Source organism: Trifolium pratense, linkage group LG2, assembly GCF_020283565.1.
Source record: "Trifolium pratense cultivar HEN17-A07 linkage group LG2, ARS_RC_1.1, whole genome shotgun sequence".
Lineage (NCBI taxonomy): Eukaryota > Viridiplantae > Streptophyta > Magnoliopsida > Fabales > Fabaceae > Trifolium > Trifolium pratense.
Window position 1 is genome coordinate 14,532,254 of NC_060060.1, and position 13,850 is coordinate 14,546,103.

At 33.0% G+C, this 13,850-nt stretch overlaps 1 protein-coding gene across 3 annotated transcripts; it reads right to left on the reverse strand.

Annotated features, from left to right (window-relative positions):
* Positions 1-1,180: 1,180 nt before the first annotated feature.
* Positions 1,181-13,850, reverse strand: LOC123907446 (probable L-type lectin-domain containing receptor kinase S.5). Of its 3 annotated transcripts, XR_006809228.1 has the most exons (4): positions 12,391-13,850; positions 8,371-10,067; positions 8,184-8,261; positions 5,895-6,154 (listed from the first exon to the last, which is right to left on the reverse strand). XR_006809228.1 is itself a non-coding variant. In XM_045957737.1 (3 exons), the coding sequence occupies exons 1-3, from the start codon at positions 13,661-13,663 to the stop codon at positions 1,374-1,376; spliced, it is 2,520 nt and encodes an 839-aa protein (XP_045813693.1). In that variant the 5' UTR covers positions 13,664-13,814; the 3' UTR covers positions 1,181-1,373. The 3 variants fall into 3 exon arrangements, 1 of the variants encoding a protein (XP_045813693.1); XM_045957737.1 differs by lacking the exons at positions 5,895-6,154; positions 8,184-8,261 and adding an exon at positions 1,181-1,807 and having other exon boundaries at positions 9,255-10,067; positions 12,391-13,814; XR_006809227.1 differs by lacking the exon at positions 8,184-8,261 and having other exon boundaries at positions 12,391-13,818.

Genomic DNA, 13,850 nt, shown 5'->3' on the forward strand with positions numbered 1-13,850 from the left:
ATAGTAAAATTCTGTGCATATCAGAAAAAACAAAATGCAACAACTTTTATGAGTGACATTGGTCACACTCTTATTCCAGAGCCAATTTTCAGAGTCATCTTTGTTCTCTAGCCGTCCAATGACAGCATGCTGCTGCTTTCTACCGCAGCTATGTTGTTAATCTCGGATAGCGGCGCGTAGCGCCGAACCTCAAAAATGCTATTGCGGTATAGCGGGTAGCGCTATAGCGGTATAGCGGTATAGCGGTCATGTACAAATTAAACATAAATTCCAACAACATACATAAATACTAAAATAGGAAAATACACAAAATTAAAAGGACTTTCTTACTTAATAATTATACTAAATATTGTCATTTACCATCAAAATAGGTTCTAAATAAAGACTAATATCATTCCATGAAGTTCTAGAAGTACTCAAAATGACATCCCATTAAAATTCTAGAAGTACTCAAAATGACATCCCATTAAAATAAAGCATAAGTAGACAAAATAATGACAAGCCATTAATCTTTTGAAGCCCTTGAGACCACATCTGTTTCTGCCTCATCTTCACTTCTAAGCTCCACCACATTAAGGTTTGAGAAAGGAACAAACCTTGTAAGAAGAGGAGAAGAGCAGTTGATTTGGAGAAAGGAAACAGAGGAGTCGATTTGGTGAAGAAGATGTTGAAGGAGAAGAGGTGATTTGGTGAAGGAGTCCGTTGAAGGAGAAGAGGAGAAGAGCGTGATGTGAGAAAAGAAAGAAGAAACAACTCAAATAGAAAAATAAATCACGTGTTGTGATGTGTTGGTAGCTTTTTGATGTGTAGAAAAGTGCAAAATACCCCTCACTTATGATTTATTTCCAAAATAAAGATTTTCATCAATTTTTTTCCCTCCAAAACGCTAAAGCGGCCAAATAGCGCTACCAAAACGCTACGCCACCGCTAACAAAACGCTATTTTCCTGCAAATAGCGGCCGCTATTTCCGCTTCTCTAAATAGCGGAAAGCAGTCTTATAGCATAGCAGAGAGGTGGTAAAACGCTACGCTATAGCGCTATAGCGCTATAGCGCGCTATAGCGCCGCTATTAACATCCTAGTACCGCAGTATATCAATTCATAATAAATCACATAGGAATCCACATGATGAAGAATAAATATGAACAGTCTATTATAACTAAGACATAAAAGAGTGATGTATTCAAACTGCATTTTAAACATTAGTGAACTTTAGAATAACTCTTGTACAACTTCTACAGATGATTTTTATCCATCGAATTTCTAAAGCCCTGCACAAAAGGAGCCAAACATTGACTTCTATATAGGTATTACATATATAACAACATGTAGGTGTCACAATCAGAAGATGAAGTGATAGATAGTTGCAAACGCTATGAGTAAATCTCCGATGGATTAACAAGTCCTTCCATTACAACAAGCTGATCCAGCAATGCAATCTTCTCCTCTTCAAGGGTCTTTACCTGATCTTCAGCCTCTTTTAGCTCTTTCCCTAATGCAAAGCCATCATCCTCCAGCTGCAAATACTTCCGCCTCAATTGACGGTACTCACTTCCACCCGCAGAGGAGTCGGGCAATGAATCTGAATTGGAACCTTCTGGTCTCTGAAAATGTTGTGAGACCTCAGCCATCAAGTGTCTTTTGGAACCCTTGTGTCCTGATTTCAATGGCAGAGGAGCCTGTCCCTCTCCCTTAACAATATTCCCTTGCAACTGAAGTAAAGATGCCTTCGGGGTAGAGTTTTTTTTCTTCTTTGGTTTAATACTCAAGATCTCCTCCGACAAAGGGATCCTTGGATCTTGCATTTCTCACCAATAGTCACTGCAGAATGAAAAGAAGGAAAATAAAAAAAAGGTTAACAACACACACACACACGTATGAATTAGGTGAAAGTAAAAATAAAAATGTATATATTAAAGTCAAAATGGATTATTCTCAACCCTGGATCACAAAAAAAAGCAGTTTGTTCAAATTTGACTAAGCTGTAGCACCGCAATAGCAGCTATTTGACAACACGTTGTACTAAATATCTTATCATGGAATAGCGATTTGTTCAATCTACGCTACGGTATAACACAACTATATCCACTATTTGACAACATTGTTATGTACTAGAAAAACTAATGATTTCACTTCAAAAATAAAGCTTTCTAATTGAATTTTATACAACCAGCACTAGCACCAGCACCAGATATTTGATTAAAGGCTACCTCAATTAAATTTACATCTTGTTAATCCAAAAAAAAAATCATCTTGTTCAAAAAAATTGAAACAATTAATACATTTGCATAACAGAAAGTTAAATTAGTTCCAATTCCAAACACCATATTTTTGCCAGTAAACAACAGAAAACATTGGTTCCTCCATGAAAAGCTAGTTCTTTGCAACTCATATAATGCATAAGAAATCAAATTTTGTGATAATTGAAACTAGTAACGCACCCAACATTCAAAAACCCAGCTGATCTAGAACAAGAATATTTAATTATCTTCTAAAAGCTACAAATTAACAAATACCCAATTAAAAGAAGCAAAATTATGAAGTAAAACGAAACTCATAAACCCTTATTCTGAAAACAGAAAATTGAAACCCCAAAATTGGGAGGTGAATAGAAAAAGACAAACCTTGAGAAAGTAATTGAGGTGTTTGCAATTTGAAAAGGTGAAGATAACGGAGATGAAAGCTTCGGATGTTAGAGAGAAAGGAAATTAGGGTTCATGTGCAGAGAAAACGAGTTGTTTCGTTGATGCCTTTTTTGCTTTGTTTATTTCGTTCCTCAGCTTTTTTTTCTTTTCAATCTTATCCCTGCAAAATAATCTCAACAACGATTTTTCATTTTCATCTTTTTCATTTTCATTAAAGCAGAAATAAAATGCATTTTTTCTGTTTATTTTGTAAAATGTTTAATAAGTTTTTCTAAAATGAATGTTTAAAAAATTTGAATTTGATTTTTTATAGGGACAAAACTTACATGCATTTCCATACATGCATTTCTTACTTTTCCACTCACAAAGAGGTAGTTATTTGTATTCTTTCATTTTGAAAAATTAAAAAAAAAAAATTTTTTAATAAAAAAAACTACCTCTTTGTGAGAGGAAAAGTAAGAAATGCATGTATGGAAATGCATGTAAGTTTTGTCCTTTTATAGAGACATTTTTTTCGTCAAGTTTTGTTTATTTTGCGATCTCAACTCATTCTCTTAAAATACAGATTGTTAACCAAAAAAAAATTGCATGTTTTTTTAAACACTAAGAGTGTGTTTGATTAATAAAACAATAAGTACTAAACAGAATGATATAGGACATAACAAGATAGTAATCGGAGAAAGATATAGATAATATTTTGGATAAAAAATTATCTTGTGTTTTAATAGGGGAACACAAATTCTTGTATTTCTTTCCCCCTTACTTCCTTTTTTTTTTCCGTCTCGTTACCAATTTCTAAATCAATTAGGTATATTAAAAATTATTCAGTCCAATCTACAAAATAGTTTTTTTAGCAGATTAAATGCATCATAAGCCTTCAAAAGAAGGAAAAAACAAATAAATTAGAGTCGATTTATGAAGCAACAAACGACTATTAAAACAAGGACAATATTAAACAGTGTGGGACGCTAGATAAGCAGTGAGAGAATCATATTAATAAATAAATAAAACATTAGCATTTGTGTATTCGATAAAAAAAAACAAGCACTTAAGTTCATCAATTAAATTCCTCAGGAACCAAATTCACTAATAAAAAAATATATTTGAAGACAAATTGACAACTCAAAAACAAATTTCATGACTAAAATAAATAACTAATAAAAGAGACACTTTTTGACCTAATTACAATTTTGATACATTCACAAACGAATGTGACAACAAGATAAACTTCCATGAACCAAAATAGTGGTTTAACCTGCTATAATTATAATCAAGCCACCTCATTTTCATTTAGAAATGACTTTTTTTTTTCATTTTCAATATTTTCATTTTTTTTAGAAAATGTTTCTGGTAGAAATGTTTTCAAAAACGATAACAAACATATTTCCAACATTATTTATTATTTATTTATTTTTATATTAATCCTCTGGTTTCTAGGAAAATGGATTCTGGTAATTCAGAGTTTGGTCGCGAGGTAAATAAAATCTGACAAAAAAATTACTCCACCCAAAAATCAAACTCAAATTTCCCCAAAATTCGTCCTTTTATAAAATTTATTAACTACTTGAGTTATTTTTTATTTTTAGTAGAAATAAAAACAAGAAATGGCTCAAGTAAACCGTCCCAAAAGTTTGTTACTCTAAGAGACTATTTTTGTTTTTAAAGGAAATTGATATTTTTCCATTTTCTCTCTCACGAATTCTATTGTTCAAATTTAAACCATTAGTATTAACCAACCTTTTAACATCAATTTTTAAAGAAAAATGCTAACAAATTTCTTGAAACGCCGATTAAAAATTCAAATATCGTAAATTGTCTTGAAATTTGTGTAAACAACCTTTTAAAAGTATAGAGAATGCACTTTTTAATACAAAATTTACATTTTTTTTTGAAGAAGACAAAATTTACATTTTTAAATACAAATATTAGCCCATCTTTATATTTCAATGGTATAGATTTGTTAATGAAATTTCAATGTCATAGATCATTCACATTATTTACTCATGTTTCCTTTTTTATTTACATGAGAGGGTTTAATCCTTTTTCCAACAATATATATATATATATATATATATATATATATATATATATATATATATATATATATATATTACGAACAAATATGTGTATGAAAAATACGAATACACCATTAGGGTTTTACTTTTGTGGTATATTGGGTTAGGTCCTTTGCCTCCAATCTTGTACTTCATTTTCTTTTTAATTTAATTTCTACTTTGACTAGAAAAAGAAAAATTGAAATACACAATGTTACAGTTTTTCACTAAAAAAATGATTTCTTGGCTATGTTTGTTTAGTAACCTAAATAAGCTAAATAAGCTAAGCTTTTGTACTATAGTTTATAAGCTTGTTTGGTAAAATGAGATAGGGTTGGTAACAAATTTATCTCACTAGCTTATAGATTTTCTAAATTCCCTCTATGTGATAATAATATAAGCAAAAATTACCTTTATAGATTCATTGTATATTTAATGTAGCTGTCTTATAATATATATCAGATACATTAAATATGCAATGAACCTAAAAAGTTAATTTTTACTTATATATTATCACGCATGATGTATTTACGGTATGTTTTTAGGACTAAACAAATCGGGAGGTGTTGCATTTAAGACCTCCTAACTCTTAGAACTCCTACCATCCAATGTAACTAAAAAATCAACAACAAAGTTGCATTCCCGGAGGGTACGACTACGAATCAACTCAACTCAATGGACCAATCACGACAATAATTTCTTAAAAATTGGAAATTTGGTTTTGATAATAATACATTTTCGGCTAATGCTACGGTGGACCACCTTCACAAGTGGTCCATCGTGGACAAGTGATCTACTGATTATGAATTTTACGAAATTTACTGTTGGATTGAAAGTTTATATCGTATAGACCATCTATAAATTTTTTAAAATTTTTTGAAAATCATTTGATATGTTATTGAGACCCATCAAGATTTACGTTATTTAATAAGCCGTTAATCTTTTTTTTGAAGAAGCTAAATTAGCCCAACCAAATTGGCGCCAGAGAGAATCGAACCTCAGACCTCAAGAGGAGCACACTCTCAGGTCCCAAGCCAATACCAATGCACCAACCTAAGTGGGTTTAATAATATAAATTTTCAATCCAACCGTGGATTTTGTAAAATTCGTATTCGTTATAATGTTATTCATGACTGGTCCACCATAGACCACTTGATGAAGTGATCCATATTAGAATTTACCTACATTTTCACACTTTATCAAAAATAAATAAATTAATACATCCGAAATCTTATGCAATTTTAATCCACACACAACCATCGATCCCTATTACAACTTGTACAACATTTTCCATGATGTGCAGTTCTACATCGCAAGAAAGATTGTAAGATGATGAAAGTTTATCACCCTCAGATTTGTATCTGAAAAGAACTTAAAACAAGCACTTTGGATTCATCAATTAAATTCATAACCATAGGCCACAAATCCCATCATAGTGTGGAGCTATGTGAAAACCTGTCATTTTTCAGAAGCAAAAAGAGAACTAATTAAAGATCATGAAAACAAAATACATTGCCATAGTTTTGCTTTTCAAAATGTCTGAACGCACACACACAAAAATGGCTATGATAAGCCAAATTAACAAAATCCCTACTGCCCAAATAGCACCCAAAATACCATGGGATCAACAAACCAAAGAGAAATAGAGTTTTTGATAAACTAAAAACACTAATGAACTAAGTTATTCTAAGAATTTATTTTGGCTCAAGACACCAACATAAGTGCAACAAAATTAAACATAAGTGAAAAAAAATACAAAGCAAAGATATAGAACTTATTATCAAAGTGATTTTTGTTAGAATATCGATAATTAGCCAAACACTCCCATTAGTTAGTGAGCATTTTCATTAGCTTGATATAGTTTGTTATTAGGTGATTAGTTAGTTAAGCCTCTATTAGCTCTATATAAGAGCACCAATTGTACTGATTTTACTATCTTTGATCAATATGAAACCTTGTAATTTTTACTCTCTTTCAAGCTCTTATGGCTTTTCTCATTCATTTTCTCCTAAGCATGAAAATCTTAACAATTTTGCCATTAAAGTGGCCGAACAAGGCTTTCCATTTAGGAACATCATCCAACAACCTCAGCATTGCATTCTCCTCCCCAAATTCAAACTCATGTGACTCAACCACAACAATTTCTCCGCAATTATAAAAAATTAAACAATAGCGATTTGACCTTACTGGTATTATAAGAACATCAATATCCTCCAGCATATTAAGTGGGTAGAATCTCAAAAATAGACTTTGATGTTCATTCACCAGCATTGGCAAGAGTTTGAAGCTAATGTTGTCAAAATAGCCCAACTTTCTTCCATCTCAAAGTCCTCTAATCTCCATACTACAAAGTGGTTCATATCAGAATAGTACAAAAAGGAAAGTTTTTCAGAAACATCCCAATATGGATTTTGTGAAGATTTGTTATGTAGCTTGAATCTAAATTCCTGGTGGCAAGTTCTTCTGATTATACATGTTAGTTGTCAAATTTAGAGAGATGTTAAGCAACTGGTTTCAGCTGGAATTGGTTGCAATTCAATTGAGAGTTTCGTCTACATTATCCTTGAGAAACTTCACAGATGTGTCATTGCTATGTCTAGTTCATAGCGATGATACATCTGTGAAGTTTCTCGAGGATAATGTTTATGTAGACGGAACTCTCAATTGGATTACAAGTGATTTCAGCCGGAACCTATTGTTTATCATCTCTCTGAATTTGGCAACTGACGTCTTTAATCAGATGAACTTGCCACAAAGAATTCAGATTCAGGACATAACAAATCCTCACAAAATCCATCTTGGGATCGTGTCTGAAAAATCTTTCTTTCCGTACTATTCTGATATGAATCACTTTGTAGTATGGAGATTAGAGACCTTTGGGATGGAAGAAAGTTTGGCTATATTGACCAACATTAGCCTCAAACCCTTCCCTTGCCAATGCTGGTGAATGAACATCAAAGTCCATTTTTGAGATTCTACCCACTTAATATGTTGGAGGAGATTGATGTTCTTACACTACTAGTAAGGACAAATCGCTATCGTTTAATTTTTTATAATTGCACAGAGAATGTTGTCGTTGAGCCACGGGAGTTTGAATTTGGGGAGGAGAATGCAGTGCTGAGGTGGTTGGATGATGCCTCCTACCTGGAAAGCCTTGTTCGGCCACTTTAATGGCAAAATCACTTTGGTAAATAGTTCTATATCTTTGCTTTGTATTTTGTTCACTCATTAATTTTCTTGCACTTATGTTGGTTTCTTGAACCAAAATTAATTCTTACAATAACTACATTAAGGAATTCTATGAAAGATCGGTATCTTGTGTCGGTGTCAATATGTCATAGATGTCTCATGTCTGTGTCAGTGTCAATGCTTCATAGATTGCTCAGTCCAGCAAAACCACAAATTATCCTAGAAAACATGGTTAAAACCAATATGACTAGGCTGTTGATTAGAGGTTCGGAGTTGGATCGACATAAAACCAAACCTTACGAGCCATGAGGTAGGATCGATGAGTTCTCCAATGAGGAATTTTAAGCCTTTGCTCTTTAAAGAGACACAAAAACTGCAATTGTGAAAGATGGTGCGAGTGAAGGGCTTAAACCATCAAACTGGATATACAATCTTAGTGGTTGCAATTAGAATTTTCAGCAAAGAATTGGAGAAATAGTTACCTTGTGCAGATCATCCTGTTTATCAGCTGGATAACATCTACAATCCTGAGGAAATTCAGAGGCAAGACTTGATGAGCAAATCTTCTTTAGTTCGTTTCTCTGCTTAAGGTCAGTGGGAAGATCCTGAAAGCATAAAACGAAGAGAGAAAAAAAAAGAAATCCACATAAATGAATCAAAACTAAATTTCTTGATGAAATTATGGGGTAGTGTCTACTGTCAGCTTGAATGTATCATCCTTAATACTATGGCTCTTTAGTTTTTTTGGTTTTGAAAGTGTTTTGTTTTTAATGGTAAAGTGTCAAGGATGATACCTTGGATTCCACTCATTTGTTTGACTAACTTATTTGGCTTTTTCCTTGGCTACTGATTTGGCGTGGAAATCTTTTTCTCCTTGCTAGCCTTTACACGTGATGTGGTGTTTTGTAGTAGTGTTTATGGACTTGATTGGCAATTTCTACTGATTTCACTTGTGCCTGTGGGGGCAACTTTAACAAGTTGTATAATTTATATCAATGTGGAACCCAATTTTGTTTAGAATATTGTCATCTAAGCTAACAGCTTTGTAAATTATATAAGAATCTCTAATCACATGCAAGAACAAAAGAGTGCAAAACAAAACATAATAACATACTTCATCAAAATTTTATACATTGTTTGATGCACATTGATTCCATTCCTTTCCAATAAAAAAAAAAAAAATAGAAGAAAAAAGAATCTACACTTAGTAATCACTTAAAAATCAAGTTAAATTAAAATTTTACAACAAAATAAAAAAGTCTGAACAAATTTTCTTCCTGTTTCTCAGAGGAAGAAAATCAAGAAATGCTAATCAACATACAAACAAAAAGAAAAAGATATTAGTCTTAGTCTTAGACCATAGAACCATTATCTGAGAATTCAACGCGCAAAGAAGATTGTGTATTGTTACTAGTCATTGGTGTATACTCACTAGTAGTTGTTCCTCCTGTAAAATCAGTACTTGCAAGACTAGCTAAATCCACAGCGGGCCACATAAAAGACGGTTTAAAAGGCGGCACATAAGGAACATTAACCGAACCAGATAAAATCTGAACAATTGTTTGCAAATTTGGTCTCTCGCCAGCAACAGGATGAGAACAAATCAATCCAAGTTTCAATATTCTCTCTACCTCTTCAACATCATATTCATTGCCAACACTTTTATCAACAGCTTCCAATATTCTTCCTTCGCGATGCAAATACCAAACCCAATCAACCAAAAATTGGTACCCTTCGATTTTAGTCCATGGTCTTTGACCACACACGGTTTCAAGTAACACAGCACCGAATCCATAAACATCTGATTCTCTTGTTGCTTTTCCTGTGTGGAAACATTCTGGTGCTATGTATCCCATTGTACCTTGTACTCCTTCTAATTCTGCATAGGATGTTTTTTCATTCTCTAGTGCACGTGCTAACCCGAAATCTCCTAAACGAGCGTTGAAATCTGAGTCTAGCATTATGTTGCTTGCTTTAAGGTCTCTGTGAACGACTGTTTGATCATACTCGTTGTGGAGATAATTCAATGCAGAAGCGACACCTGATAGTATTTTGTACCTTAAAGGCCAACTTAGCGGGGTTCTGCTTGTTCCTTCCTCACAAAATATGTGGTCGTCTAAACTTCCATTAGGCATGTAATCGTATACCAAGAGCAATACTCCATTTTTGTGGCACCATCCTGCATATTATTTCCAAATTATATATATTAAAAATAAAATCAGTTGATAAATAGTTAAGGGTAATGGCCCAAATTAGTTTCTGATAAAATTGAATGTACCATTTCAGTTCATAAGAAAAAAAAAATCATAATCATTAGTCGAGAATGATAAAATGAAGACATGTTAGTCCAAATGCAATAGTTTAACAGCGTGTTTGACAGCATTTGGAGGCAATTTCTTGCGCCTTCATACACTTTGAATGTGGAAATTGTGAAGCCACAAATAGTAGCTTCTCTGAGGACGCAAGTTCAGGCAAAATCTGGCTGCGTTTCCAAACGAAGGCTAAGAAGAGACTAATGTGTCCTACTTTTGTTATTCTCAAAGGAGTCAAATGGTAGACAATATTTGTCAAATGACTAATTTGAATCTTCACTAAAAATATTTTTTATACCAACTACCAAGGACTAAGGAGAGGCTAGTGCCAAATTTGGTTCAAATTTAGGGACAAAAAGTATTACTCAGTCAGCAACTATAAGGACAACATGGCCTCACTATGTACTATGTATGTCTGTACAATATGATAGTTATGATGATAGCTAGAAAAAGGGAATTTTCCCAGCGGGGATGGGAGAGAAACCCTCGAGGGAAGATTGAAGATGGTGACAAGATCTTATTCACGCCCCGCAGAGACTCTGTCCCCAAACAGTTTAGTAAAATAACTTTTATATGTGTATATTTAAGTACTTAATGTTTTAATTTTTTATTAGTTTTACGATTACACTTTTGAATTTTTTTACTACTATTTGATTGAAAACAATAGAATTTTGACACTTTTTTTAATGTTAACATGTCCCCGCAGAAACCACCGAGAATTGCAGGGACGAGGAAAAATACTCCCCATACAGACAATGAGTGGGGATGAAGTACCATAGTGATGGGCCATGGCCATGGCCATCTCTTTCTGCCACTGACCACATGGTTAGTCTCTACTTCACCAAATTGTTAATCTTTTGTTAAACAGTTATCATTTTATAATTGATTATCTTTTATGTTAGACTAGTTGGCAATGCTTATAAGTTTCGGAAAGCTGAATTGGTAGTATGCAATAGTATTATTGATACTACTAAATACTAATATATTATTATATGATGCTTATTGAAGATTAAAACTCGTGGCTTTTATCTTATCTTACTATAAAAACAAAGACTTGGGGGCAACAATGGCCGGCTGATCAGGTTGTTTACAACTACTAGGGCCTTAATTAACTACTACCACATAATAACCGATTAAGTTGACAATGTGGAAACTAATGTTATGTTGAAATTTAGATTGAGATGAAGCGTTGATCTTTTTTTTGTCAATATTTAGGATGATGAAGGAAGGTTCATTGAAATAAAGCTTTGGCTAAACATTGACTATAATGACAAAACTCAAAAGAACAAAAATGCTCTCTCTATATAATTGGGATAGCAATTAATATTTGACTATACGGGACAAAAGAATAAAATGTCACTTTCAAAACAAAACAAAATCAGATTAAAAAACAAAACTCCAGCTAATTATGGTGTAGTACTTAGCTAGATCCCAATATGTTTTATTTTATAAAAATTAAATAAAATTAATATCATAAGAATGCCTTTTCTCTTTTAAAAGACCATGACACCAACATCATCCTCACCAATAGCTGGTCAAAATTATCAATAATTCAATTACCAACATGTTCATGCATCAATCAATCAATAATAATAATAAGACTCTTTTTGGTAAAAAGTAGCGGATAGCTAATGAGCTAACTTATAGCGGATGAGACGATAAGATAGCTTAAAAATGCATTTTCTATTTAACATCATCCTCACCAATAGCTGGTCAAAATTATCAATAATTCAATCATACATGCATCAATCAATAATAATAAGTCTCTATACTACTGGAAATATTATGAAAAAATTATGGTAGAGGTCGAGGTTCAAATCTCAATTTATTTTTTATTTCTCAAAAATTATTAGCATGTGAGTAAATTACTAAAAAAAAATGCTAACAAAGAGAATAAATTGAAACATTCCTAAACAATTATATGATCTGGCAGAATCAGCTATCAGATCTAAACTCTATCTTATATAGAATTTAATCAACGAAAATGGTATATTATAATTTGTATAATCAACATTTTTTAAATATAAAAATATGATTTTTAATGTGAAATTTATTTATTTATTTCCTTAACTAATGAAGCTACCCAAATTAAATGATGAAGCTTAAGCTTAACTATTAGCATACCCAAAATCCCAATAATTAAATGATGAAGCTTAACAAAAATTAATGAAGAAAAAAAAAAAAACTAACCTTGTAACTTAACAAGATGTTTATGACGAAGACGATTGATAATAGTAAGTTCAGCCAAGAAATCATCAGTACTTTTCATCTTATCTCTAGAAAATTTCTTAACAGCAACTTGTAATTTCTCCTTAGGCAATATACCTCTATAAACGACACCGTATCCACCTTCACCAAGTTTAAATTTCTCATCAAAATTATTAGTAGCTTTTTTCAATTCCTGATAATTAAACTCTCTTGGTGTCCCTGGTAAACTCTTCAATGTACCCATAATCTGTGAATTAGAACCATAATCTTCACTCTTCTTCTTCTTCTTAATCAAATAATAATACCACCCAAATCCACCAATTAAAATAATTAATAGAGGAATCCCAACACCTAATCCAATAGCCAATGTTTTTCCATTTTTACCCTTCTCCTCATCAAAAACCTGAATTGAAATATTCCATTTAAGTATACAATTTAACTCAACATTATTTCCGGTTGAAGCAGAAAACCCAAAATAAGATTCCCGGTTCAGAAATTGTTTTAGATCCAAACTCGAATTTAAAACCGGTTTAACCGGTTTTTTCACTATAGGTAAATCCCTGGAAGGTTGCTCCGCCATGTAAACATCAATATTTCTCCGATCACCGTCGTATTCAATCCACAAAACATAAAACTTAGTTCCATTAGGAGCTATTTCGAATTTAAGAGGAACAGAAACATTGGAACGAACACTGTTTATGTCGAGTCCGATGTGATTGTTGTTAATATCGAAATCTTGTTTAACGGTGTCAAGTTCAACGGCGACGAAACGGTTAGTTACGTTACCGTCAGTTGTTGCGTTTGTTAAACCAAGGTAACCGCCGAAGCTGTTGAGAGGAATTGTAAGAGACGGTGCGATGATGAAAGCTAGACCTTCGCCGGGAGGAATTTCGTTGTTGGGACGAAAGACGTTGATGAGGAAAGAGGTGTTGAAGGAAACGAGTTTTCCGGATGATGATTCCCAGAGTTTGAAAGGGGTTTTGAAGAAGATTCTGCCGGAGTTGTTGTGGAGAGTGACGACCATTGAGCTTCCGGCGCTGTCTGGGGTGACTTGTAAAGCTCCGTTGTTGATTGATGCGGAGGGTATAACATCGAGTACGTTGTTGTGTGTGGAATTGAAGGTTTCGAAAGTGTAAGTTTCTGGTTGAGTTTGAGAGGTTGTCGCCGGGAAGAGGAAGAGAATGCTGATGAGGATGGTGAGGTAAGTCATTTCGGATTTGTGACGGCGGCGACGGCGACACTGAAATGGAAGCATTGTGATTAATTATGAGAGAGTGTGTTGGTGTTTGGATTGAATGGTGGTGTTGTTAATTTATTACAGTATTTTGTGTAAGGAAAATAAAGTTTTGAAGATGATTTTAATAAGGTGCAATTGGGTTTGTTTTTGTTTTCTACGAAGTTTCCATGTTTGAAATTGGTGTTTTTGTTATTATTTTAAGAGG

Excerpts from the sequence above, each read along its gene's own strand:
- LOC123907446 (XM_045957737.1), bottom strand. The coding sequence starts at position 13,663 with ATGCTTCCATTTCAGTGTCGCCGTCGCCGCCGTCACAAATCCGAAATG. Across the intron at positions 10,068-12,390 it reads ACATCTTGTTAAGTTACAAG|GATGGTGCCACAAAAATGGA; the intron begins GTTAGTTTTTTT and ends AATAATATGCAG. Across the intron at positions 1,808-9,254 it reads CGTTGAATTCTCAGATAATG|AAATGCAAGATCCAAGGATC; the intron begins GTTCTATGGTCT and ends ACTATTGGTGAG.